This window comes from Ruditapes philippinarum, unplaced genomic scaffold, assembly GCF_026571515.1.
Source record: "Ruditapes philippinarum isolate M1 unplaced genomic scaffold, ASM2657151v2 ctg265_1_1_1_1, whole genome shotgun sequence".
NCBI lineage: Eukaryota > Metazoa > Mollusca > Bivalvia > Venerida > Veneridae > Ruditapes > Ruditapes philippinarum.
In genome coordinates this window covers 709850-722439 of record NW_026855197.1, presented here as the reverse complement: position 1 = coordinate 722439, position 12590 = coordinate 709850, and the positions used below count along the sequence as shown (strand labels likewise).

Here is a 12590-nt window from a genome sequence, read left to right as displayed (position 1 = left end):
GAGACTTAGACTTTTTCCTGAGTGGATAATGCGTCGGACTAGTAATTTAAGCATTGCTTATCGCTTGGGGTCAAAACTCAGCAGGAACAATCCTTTGTTTTCTTGAGCAAGCAACCACACACCTTTTGATGAGTACTATTGCTTGCATGGCAGGAACGGATTTGTTGGGTTTAACGCCGCGCGAACATTGTGTAGGTCGTATGGCGACTTTTCAGCTTCACTGGGGAAGGAGGACCTCAGGTGCCCTTCCATGAATTTATTCAGACACAAAAGGGCACGTGAAGTGAACCACTGACGACATTAACCTTTTGGCCACGGACGCCTCAGAAACAGTTTCGAGAGTGCTTCTCAACAACAATCAAACTGAAATAAATTCTATATACAGTAAGAAATGATCCTATTTTGAGGGTACATTAAAAAGATCACTTTCTAAATGTCCCTAAACTACGAGACGAAAATCAAAACCATCTCATTGACATGAAGTGCGGGGATTGAGGAATATAAAAAGTCGGCCTATTTCCCCCGCCATCAGCGCATTACTTCGGGGTCGATGTCGAGATATTAATCAAATGACTTATGAATTATAATATCATATATTTTCTACCTTCCATTCAGACTAGGCACACGTCTTTAAACTAATTTCCACTGAGAAATGATAATCAAATTTTGAAAGTTACTGCATGTAAGACGTTGAACGCAATTAGTTCACCACGAATGTATAATTAACATTAACCCATTAACCAGCAGAATTCCTAGAATTAGGAAATCTAATTCCACGTGCACTAATACGTCACGGTTTAGTATCGAATATGCAATGGTCTTCCGTTGCCATGATTATGGATTTGCCTTGACCTAATCGTTATAACGATTTTGTGCGTTTTTTGTGCGTTTTTTGTGCGTTATTATTATTATTATTATTATCATTATTATTATTATTATTATCATCATAATCATCATCATTATCATTATCATCATCATTTATGTGCTTGGAGTGGGGAGACTGAGGTGTAAATTGAATTACGCTGTTATTTGATCCGGTAATCCAAACTAGCTCTTGATAATGTCATCTCAATTGCTGTAATATGCTATATATAATTTAGTATCTCCCTGACAAAGTCTTATATATATTTTATGATATTCACATGATGAACACTGCTCCCATTATAATTTACAATATTTCGTTAAATTATTGTGTCCGGTATTTTTGTTTGCTTTAACACTATTGCAAGACAATTTTACAGTATTAAGTTGCATGTTATTGAAGTAACACATACTGACGTATAGATTCTTAAACATTTTATTGAAACATGAAACTGCAATATTGTCGGAATAAGCTTAACAATCACGTGACACATGCACATATTGGAATACCTTAGAAGACATGTTGCCATGACGATTTGTATGTAATTTATGAAGTAATATTCTACAAGATGTTATTTTCTGCAGACGACAAAAATTTCCCGCGCTGATGGAAGAACAGACGATGTTTTCAAATGTGTCGAAAATGTCAACAACTACAATACCGCTTCAACATCAAGGTAAGCTCGTTAATTGTCTTTATTTTTTATAATTTCCTTTTACAGATAAGTGTATTTTAGAAATCAATATACTGGAATGTTTTCACTCATTTAATGTTATCATTGTAATATTTACTTTCGATAATTATATCAAAACGTTTACAGGTGCGTTCACAAAAACTGACGAATCAATAAGCAAAAGCGAGACCGCTTAAAATGATGCTTTCTGATTAAGGCGTGGTCGGCATTACTTTTTTTTCTTAAAATAAAAGACCGACACAGATCACGTGATTGATAAAGTTTTCTGTCAATTACAAGTCTATGATGAAACTACAGTTTAATATTTATTTGTGTCATTAAATAACAACATGGAAATTGTGTGTCTCGTCAAAAACATTGTCTAAACATGGAATTACTCTTTCACGCATCTGTATAATTATATACATAACTTCAGAAAATAAATACAGGAATGAATGAATAAATAAATAGATAATCAATCAATCAATCAATAAGTAAATCAATCAATCAAATGAGTGAGTGAGTGAGTGAGTGAGTGAATAAATGAATGAATGAATGAATGAATGAATGAAAAGAAATAAAGAAATGAATATATAAAATAAATGGGGTGAATGACAGGTTGTATGTTATAAAATTGTATACTTTTGCACAACAAATAACATGTGTTTAAAGTAAGAATTTTGCGAAGCTGACCACGCATTGTTCATGTGAGCGTCTTTTATTTGCCTTGTAGACAAGTTCCCATTTTTCTATGGTGGCTGATTCGTGCCATTCGTGTTTTCGCCTCGCGACCCCGCCAAGAGAAAACTCGAGAATAAACGAGTTAATGGCGGGACGCGGATCGAAAAGTCGCTAATTAGCGGGGGCGCAGCGTTAAGTTTAATAAATAAAACTTCGCCCCGCGGGGCGTGGAACGAGATAAAAGAAATAAATCAGCGGGGGCGCGGAGCGAAAACACACTAAAAAAGCGCCCCCGCTAAATAGCGTGTTTTCGCTCCGCGCCCCCACCATTTTAACTTGTTAATTCTCGACGTTTCGCTTGGCGGGGTCGCGGGTCGAAAACACGCTAATGAGCGGAGGCGCGGGGCGGAATTGTATCCATTAACCTTCGCCCCGTGCCCTCGCTAATAAGCGTGTTTTCGCTCCGCCGTTTTATTTCTAAAATCTCGCTCCGCGTCCCAGCGGGACGACGTTTCGTTTATTAAACTTCACCCCGCGCCATCGCTAATAAGCGTGTTTTTGCTCCGCGCTCCCGCCATGTAACTTGTTAATTCTCGACATTTCGCTTGGTGGGGTCGCGAGCACGATTAAATTGGCGGGTGCGGGTCGAAGTTAAATTTATAAAACATTGTCCCGCGCCCCCGCTAATTAGCGTGTTTTCGCTCCGCGCCCCTGCATTTTATTTCTTTAATCTCGTTCCGCGCTCCCCGGGGGGTGAAGTTTTATTTATTAATCTTCGCCCCGCGCCCCCGCTCATTAGCGTATTTTCGCTCCGTGCCCCCGCCATTTCAACTTGTCCGGGGTCGCGGGGCGAAAACACCATATTTTTCAGCTTGCCATTTTGAATTGATTTTAATCAAAATTTCACAGAACTTTTATCGCCAGTAAATTTCGATACCTGTAATACCATTATGTATGACGGAGTTGTGGCCCTTGCAATGGCTAGTAGATAAGACAAGCTCAAATTTTCTGCATTACGTTTACATTTACGTCGGGAAACAAAGATAGTCACAGATTGTTTATCCTTCAAATATGATTTAAAATATCATTTATAGTCATTTTTTAAAGCATCAAGAGAGTCTATTTTACGAAATTATAAATATATAAAAATAAATACAAATAGCTTTTACTATGTCACTTAAGTTCTAAAACTATCTACGTCTTAAAATCACTTTTTCGGCGATAAATACATGCATGGTGCGTCGCAACATGAATATAAGTTTTTTACTCTTTGTTTTTTAAATTTAAAAAGATGAAAAAAGTAGCACATATATCTTAAACAAAGTGTCTATGACGTCAAACTTTTCAAAAATGTAAAAGAACCTCTTTAAGACCATGCTTAATAATTTAACAGGTGTATCAGATTTCCTCTTTGACTTTCTGTTCTCGACGTGCAAATCTTACTTTTAGTGGGCAATAAGATACGTATCTCCCGGCAAATGTTTTGACTAACACTGGAACACATTTCTACATTTTTATTCAAAGAAATTCACTGGAATTATAAAACTCGAAACAAAAATGTTTCCAGGTACGTAAAAGTTTGTTTAAAACGTTTCCTACATGTATATTCAAGTTAATTTTCTTTAGAAACCAGATACATGTATATGCAAGTGTTACCATGACTGGCGTCAGTATTCTAGGCAGCAAAATCTACCCGAACACATTAAAGGCACATTATGCGTCAGAAATGAATAATTTTTTCTTCCTTCTTTAGAAAGGGCAAACATTAGTTTTACAACATTCAATAATGGTTTGTAAGCATGTTAGATGCTTGGGCGTTCGAAGGATAACCCACTTCCACCTCATACCAGTGAGACGGCACTCGCAAACGATTTCTTGCGTTACTTTAGTGACAAAATCCTTAAACTTCGTGATGATCTGGATAACATAAACACAGAAACATCATCTTCAGTGATTGATAGTATTATGGCATCTGATGTACCATCAAGTGAAAATATCATGAACAAATTTATACCACTAAATGAAAAAGACATAATCAAACTTGTGAGTGAATCAAAAACAACAACATGTGAGTTGGACGTTATGCCAACACCAAAGCTGAAAGAAAATCTTCATTTGATTGCACCTGTTGTGACAGAAATCGTGAATCGGTCATTGTCTTCTGGTGTTTTTCCAGAGACGTGGAAGAGCGCTGTTATTAAGCCCCTTTTGAAAAAGAAAGGCCTTCCCTTAGAATTGAAAAACTATCGGCCTGTATCAAACCTGTCATTCTTGTCGAAAATTCTTGAAAAAGCTGCAATGAACCAAATTTCAAGCCACATTGAGTCCAACAATTTGTTACCATCTTACCAAAGTGCATACCGTAAATTTCACAGTGTTGAGTCTGCTATGATGAAAATGTACAGTGATCTGCTAGAAACAGCTGATAGCCGCCATGTGACAATAGTTGTAATGATTGATTTAAGCGCCGCCTTCGATACTATCGATATACCAATATTACTTGAAATCCTACAGAAAAACTTTGCCATACAGGGTATTCCATTAAAGTGGATCGAATCTTATTTAACCAACAGAGATATGAAAGTAGTCATTGAACAGTCTTCATCGGATACTGAGCCACTGAGGTTCGGGGTTCCCCAGGGTTCTTGTGCTGGACCGGTGATATTTACTCTCTATATAGCTGCCCTTAACAAAAATAGTCCAGAAATATCCGGCGGATTTGTATGGATATGCAGACGATCATAAAGTGGCATTTAAAATTAGAGCTGGTGACCATCACAGCGAAGAAATCGTTCGCCAAAAATTAACTGACTGTCTTAATGATATTGTGTCATGGATGACTAGATTTAAGTTAAAAATGAACAATAGCAAAACAGAAATCATCATTTATGGTACAAGACATCAGCTGAAGAAATTGAACATTTCAAGTGTCAATGTTGGTGGAGTCGAAGTCAACTGTGTTGACAATGTGAGAGACCTTGGAGTACAGATGACCAGCACTTTAAGTTTTGACATCCATATTCAAAAGAAGTGTCAGATTGCACACATGCAGTTAAGAAATTTGAAAGCAATCAGAAAACATCTCACTCAGAAATCTGCAGAAATCCTTGTTCACGGTTTGATTCATTCACATTTAGACTTTTGCAATGGATTATTCGCTGATATTCCAGCCTATCAACTTGATAAATTACAACGTGTGCAAAATTATGCTGCTAGAATTGTCACTGGAGCTGCTTACTATCAATCCAGTGCTGAAATTCTTAAATCACTCCACTGGCTTCCAATTCGAGCAAGAATCATGTACAAAGTTATTGTGACTGTGTTTCGTGTTGCAAATGGCACCGCTCCATTGTATCTTCGTAAATTGTTCACTAAATGCCAGAGTCAGTACAGGAAAAGACTGAGATCCTCATCATCTAGCCACATTCGGTTTGATATACCATCAACAAATTCAAAACTTGCTGATAGATCCTTGGCCATTGTGGGACCTAAATGGTGGAATTCATTGCCAGACTATCTGAAGGACATTACCAATGAAAATCAGTTTAAGGCCAAACTTAAAACATACTTGTTTGGACTGTTTTTCAACTAGAGTTGTAGATTGGCTGTGCCATCGATACTGGGTTTGGGAGTGTCTTGATCAAGCATATGTGTATATAGTCTTAACAATGTACAGCGCAATCGAATATTTAATACATTTTTGCGCTATATAAATGTCTTGTATTTGTATTTGTATTTGTAATCAGCGAAAGAAATAGCGCCGGATGTGAAATTATTTGTTATGAAAGTAGCAAAATTTTAACAAAGTAGTATTTTGACTTAAAATACCGTACTAAGTCACTGTAACTGTTCTATCTGCCAAAAGACAACATAGGCAAAAGATGGTTCATGTGATTGGCCAATCAGTAACCTTTTAGAAATAAAAGCAGGACATCAGAAATAAAAATCTTTTGAAAAATAAAAAGGTAAAAAATAATGCATTTCTGGGGCATAATGGGCCTTTAAAACACTAAAAAATCTGCAAGTGACAACCAGTTTGATTTACAGGTCTATATAGAAGCACATACTTCTAACGTCTAGACAATTAAATCCCTATGCACGTGAAAATTGATATATAATGTGATAGAAAACAAAAGATTATTTCATCGTTATGTGAAGATAATTCTATTTTATAATTTTCTTGGGACTTCACAAACACCCTATACCTGATAAATAGACGATCAATTTAAAATGTTTGGTACCTAAGCTTTCTCTAACCGTATTAAATCTATTATTTATTTTGAATATTTGAGGAAAAATGATATGTAAACACGTGTATATATACAAAACCTATATAATGATTAATCATTTTGAATGGTTACATTCCCGTTTAACATCGATATGTTCTAACATCGATATGTTATCGGTAAATAATAGATAACCAAACGATGACCATTAATTTTTCTCCAGGAAATGCATGTACCGTAAAATTTCCGGTTTTCAGACTTACACCAATGAAAACTGATACCTCGGTTCACTTTTAGTTGACAAATCGATATATGACAGGTGGACATAGATATATCACCGACGGACATCGATACAGCACCGATACATTACCGATAAAAATCAAGCAGTTATATATCATTAACAAACAACGATATCTACAAGACGTGAAACAAAATTTTCGATAAATTTATTCAGGATATGGGAAGAAATAGCATGTTTGGTATTCGAATATTATGATCATTTATAGACGCAAAATCAAACCGAGTCTGAGTCTAAGTCTTTCGCTAAGAAAAGTAGCCACAAATATTTATTGCATCAGATTTGCATAATTTGTGTTGACATTACATTGAACCCCGTCTACGTCCAAGAATTATCAAAATTTACTGGATATTTAAGACGATAAACCAACTTGATATAAAACTTGATATAAAACTTATTTATTCCGTATTAAAGGCACATTGAACCTCGTAAATGTATTCATTCTTTCTTCTGTAGAAAGGGCAAACATGTATTTTATAAGCTGTAATAGTGGATGAACACTGTAAGATGCTTATCATCTGAAGAAAATAGAGCCAAATGTGAAATAATAGTGATAAAGGTATCAAAATGTAAACAATGTAGTATTTTGACTGACATACAAAACAATTAGTCATTAATTATACCTGGATTATTTGCCAAAATGCAAAAAAAAAAGATAGCTAAGGACTATGACCACTATGTAATGTTTTGAAAACAGTTACAGGGGGTAACAAATATAAAACATTATTTTTTAGTATTTTTGAAGCTTAATGGGCCTTTAATTTGATGATGTTAATGTCCCCTGTAGCACACCGTAGAAAGTATGGCGACAGATTGTAACGCACCTTTACCTACTTGTATCGATTCATCAACATGAGCGCGACAGAACAATGTTTCACTAATAAGATCAAATTAGTGACGAGAAAAAACTAGCTTTAATGGAGGTGTGTGTAAATATAGTAATATTATATTATTTACTAGTATTTAAAGGCCATCAGTAACGTGCATAGACTACTTGTTCTTGATGAAATGCTATTGCTAGTGGATAATGTAAGACAGTGCACTTGATACAGCATTTCAGTTCTTAAAATGTGCGGACATACAGTTGTCCATAACCTTGATCCCGGTTCAACAAATCAGATTTCGACAGACTTTGAGTAGCAGGAAGTGGTTATAGTGGAGGAGAGGTGTAGGGAGTCGTAGCAGATCGACCCCCGGAGCACGCGACCGCTTTAAAGAAGTTTCGTGCAGTACAAATGTGTAGGAATTACTAGTATATGTATAACCAAGGATTGTATTAATTGAGAATGTAATAGTACGTGATCCGGATTATTAATAATTGTTGCTTAACCAGTTTTTTTTCTTTGTTGTTGTTGTTTTGTTGTTGTTTTTTGTCTACATTACATCAATGTGATATGTAGTATCCTACTAGATAGTATGTCAAATTAAATTATGTTGTTTTTTTCATTTTGAGTACTGTATTAACAATTTGTTAACTAATCTTTATTGACAGATCGTTTATTTTGAACTTATTAATATATGTTAATAAATCAAATTGTACATATATATCTTGGCTTTCAGCTAATACAAAATGAGAGTCGCTTTTCTGTATAAATTGATGTTAAAATTTTCCTGTTTTTTTTTTGAAGATCTTGTGAAGTGTTTTTTTGAAATTCTATAGCCTATTGTCATAAGTATTTAATTTTTGATGATGTATTTGGTATTTTTGGACTTCTGACAGACGGAATATTTTATAGTATATCAGTCTTTAATACTAAAATAGACAAAATGGTGTTTACTAAATGCTATTTTCACTAAGACATACGTGGCCTACACGTATATGGAAATTCTATTGTTTAACCAAGTATAAAACATAATTTTAGTCTTTATTTAAGTTATAATATTGACTTATGAGCAGTTATGTAACACATAAAAAATAATGAAATCTTTTGTCAATCAGACGTCAAGATGAATACCTACAAAAAGTACTTTTTTCAAAATGATAACATTTTATCATTAGCTTTTAATTTACATACGTTCACTATCAATTTTAGCATACAGGTAGCCTTAGTCTAAGACAAAGAAAAAACCAACAAATTATAACTGCATATTTGCATAAAGTCATATACAGCTATTGCATTTTACAACATATTAAACGTTGAGAAAAAAGATGGATATAGACAAAAGTATTAGATGTCCAATTTATATTTCATGTCTAAAATGCTTTATTTCAAAAAGTTGAGTAAATTAGGCAATGACTTTGAAATGTTCCCCTTATTTAGGCAAAGAATTAGATGTTTTGTTTAAAGATATGTTTGATTATGTCTTTCAGAGTATTGAAATATATAATACTATTTTCTCTATTTTAGTGATGATTGAGAAATGGATGCTTGTGCTACTGATCGTTGGTTGTACATCACTCGTGTTTCTGATTTGTTTTCCCATCGACTTCTATCTGTACCGACGTCGCCGACGACTTGCTAGAGAACGGAAAAATCTCACCATGTATAGACCTCAAACCCAGTCCAACAGAGCCGCCCAAATCCACGCGAAAGTCACTGTAGCGGAAGTGGCTGCAGAAATAGATTTTGAGGAAATGAACAAAAAAGACCGGAAAGTTTACCGCGCTCAACGCGGAATCATGCGTTTTCTTAGCCTAATTAGAAAGAAAGACAAACAGACACTGAATCATTCAAAGGATTTCAAATCTGAGAATAGCTCCGAATGTCGCGTTCTTACCACGCCGGAAACAAGTAATACTATGGCACATTCGGAAAACAAAAATCATTTAGATCATAGTACAAGTACGAGGTCACAAGATTTCGGAGAAATCTCGCGAGGTGAGAAGGACTACGTTGAGATTAATGTGCCGAACTCCTGGAAGAAAAGTATGGAATTAGTAAGTCAGGATTCTAAACAGTTTAACTATGGGGAAAATGAACCACAAATCAATTCTTCAAGCACCGCTTATAACCCCGCAGAATCTAGGTCACATATTATACCCGTAAAAAGTAGAGGTACAATCAATTTCAAACCGGAAAGAAGTAACATGACATCACGTGACCATACCGGAAGTAATCGAGATATAATAGTTGAAAGTAAAGCAGAATATGGTCAATCTGAGGTCACCAAAGGTGAAAACATTCAAAGTGAAGACAGTGGATTTTATACTCATCTTAGTGTTGAAGATACTAATAGAGAAATGTACACGCCAATTCAAGAATTTCGAGACTCGGACAACGAGACGGAATTTCAACATCAAGAAAATCTTGTGCATTCTAATTCGGATCAAAATATCTCTTTCACTCCCAAATCAGCTAAAGTTTCGTTTAAATCAAGAAAAAAGGGTAACGTTATTTCCCCAACAAACAAACTAACGTCCAGTTTATCGGAACAATTTTGTATTGAAGAGAAAGAAAACAGTACCCTGAGTAAGGCAAGAACACTTTCTCTCTCTACAACTTTCGAAGAGCCTTCGGCACGATCTAGCAAGTGGACCAAGAAAAAAGAATCAATTCTAAAGAAACAGTCGTCTGACTCAATGCCCGAGTTACAGCGATATCAAAAAGAAAAATTTTAAACGTTCGTGAATTTAATCAAAACATTGAAAAGTTAATCAAAGTAACCAATGCGTATTAATCTGTTTGTTTCGTACTTTTTTGTTACCTATATGGTATTACAAATTGCGTTTAGCGATGGGTCAAGGTAGTTGGTCCTCGGTCGGAGCATGTTAGTAGAACGATTAAGGTGCATTGTACAATGTATATTTGTTATTTATAACGTGACGTGATATAACAATAATATATGTGTGGACTCAACCTGCAAGTGATAACTTTTGAAAAATATACATTGTAACAAGAAGTATTACATTATATTATAACACTCATTATACTTATTACTATAACTGATTATTTATTGTTGCGGTGAATAATTCAAGCCTATCCATCGAGTTTGTAATAAATTCTTCATACAAAAATACATATGCACCATGTTTTTATAATTATATGAATAAAAAAACCTTTTTGATATAGAATTTACCAAGCTACTTGTCAGATATACGTGTGTGGTCTTGTCAATATATATTTGTTAAATACCTGTCATGTCAAGCTGTTGATATATAAAACATTGTATATAATGCTCATATAAAACTGTTCAATTAATTTTAATAATTTTGTAAAGATTTCATAGCCTATGAATTTTGGAGAGCGCATAAAGACATTTGTCGAAAAAACACTCTCTTGATATAATACCAGCCAATTATATCACTGATAATATAAGGTTATTATACACTGTTGAGCAAAATAACTGAATTCTATTGGACGAATACACACCTGTCAAACATATATTGGACGAGGCGCTACCCGATTCTGATATAGGTTTGCAGCTGTGTACGAGTCCAATATAGAATCAGTATTGTTCTCACCAATGTATAAACACCTCTTCATTTCACATTTTTGGCATTTTGACAGAACTTTGTTACTTGAAGTACAAATGGAATTGATATGTTTTTTTTTTAACCAGAAAATGAGGCTAGATGGAGTACGATATGCATTTGATAGAGATGTTTTAGAAGGCTATATGAGGTACCGTCGGATATGTATTTGATATTGATTTTTGGACCCTGGAAATGGAAACAATGCTTAATTGATAAGATTGGATCCGATATTAATATCAATTGGAATATCACGTGACCCAAACGCTGAAAGTTCATATGGTTATATTTGGTGTGAAATAATGCATGTATAACTATTGCTAATATAATACAGAAATAGAACAAAATCAGAATAAGATACCATTTATACCAAATCAGAAGAGATTTAATAAATTCAAGTAAATGCTCAGCTCTTTATTGCCTTCTGAATTTATATGTATATAATAATCTTTTATATATAACGAGTTTCTTAGAATCTCCGTTTATTGATATCTCGTTTCCATAGAAACACGAATCAATGTAAATAAATAGAATTCTGTTATCTACGCTTTTAGCTCTGACGTTATTTGATTAAAATTGTGTCTGGTCATTTTTCCCCTTTTTTAATCATCTCACAAATAAAAAACAAATGTTGACAGGTTGACACTCCGAATCGCACATTTGTTGTGCGACAATGTCTACTTCTTAAACACGGTGTCTTGTTCTTGGGAACTTCTCCTTGGTCATTTTTGTTTATTTTCTTGTGTTTTATCTACGCTACAGGTCATTGTGACGTAAAGGGAGACATAAAATTACAACAAAACAACAATAAAATACATAACCACCAGCTGAGTTTTACGTGCGTTTGTATAGTTTTGTCCATTTTATCTTTATCCAAGGAAACCCATATCGAGGACTCCCACAAAATTGTGACAGTTAAAGTGAATTTGACTATAATTGAATATCTCTAATGCCATAAATAATTATGTTGATAGTATTTAGTGTAAGTGTTAGATACATGGTCCAATATGATATAACAATATATAGCACGCAATTAAGTGCTATAGAAAAAAAATACTGTTCATCATATATATGTTTATAATAAATCACTTTAGAAATCTGTCATTTTTTTGTTTTCCAGAAAAATTTCATAAATTCTTTGCTTCGTTACTTTTTTAATAAATAATGAAGCTGTCAAGTCAACACACATTAAAGTGGATTGGTCTATCTACAATGGGCATACTATCCATAAGTATTTCAAATATTGATAAAAACAATAGAAATGTATTTGGATGATGTAATAAAATATTTCTGGTAAACTAAATTTAAACTAAATTAACAATAATATTTTGTTCTAGAACACTTTATCTTCTATATAGGATGATATATTCATATCAAGTGATGTCCTGGTTGTTCCTGAAAATACACAAAGGTGTGTGATATGATAATAAGATTTTCTT

At 34.3% G+C, this 12590-nt stretch overlaps 1 protein-coding gene across 2 annotated transcripts; it reads left to right on the top strand.

Moving 5' to 3' along the window:
* The first annotated feature begins 1222 nt into the window (after positions 1-1222).
* Positions 1223-10697, top strand: LOC132742415 (uncharacterized). Of its 2 annotated transcripts, none has more exons than XM_060730835.1 (2): positions 1223-1538; positions 9089-10697. In XM_060730835.1, exons 1-2 carry the CDS (start codon positions 1469-1471, stop codon positions 10297-10299), a joined length of 1281 nt encoding a protein of 426 aa, XP_060586818.1. In that variant the 5' UTR covers positions 1223-1468; the 3' UTR covers positions 10300-10697. The 2 variants fall into 2 exon arrangements, with proteins under 2 accessions (XP_060586818.1, XP_060586819.1); XM_060730836.1 differs by lacking the exon at positions 1223-1538 and adding an exon at positions 7597-8034.
* Positions 10698-12590: the final 1893 nt, after the last annotated feature.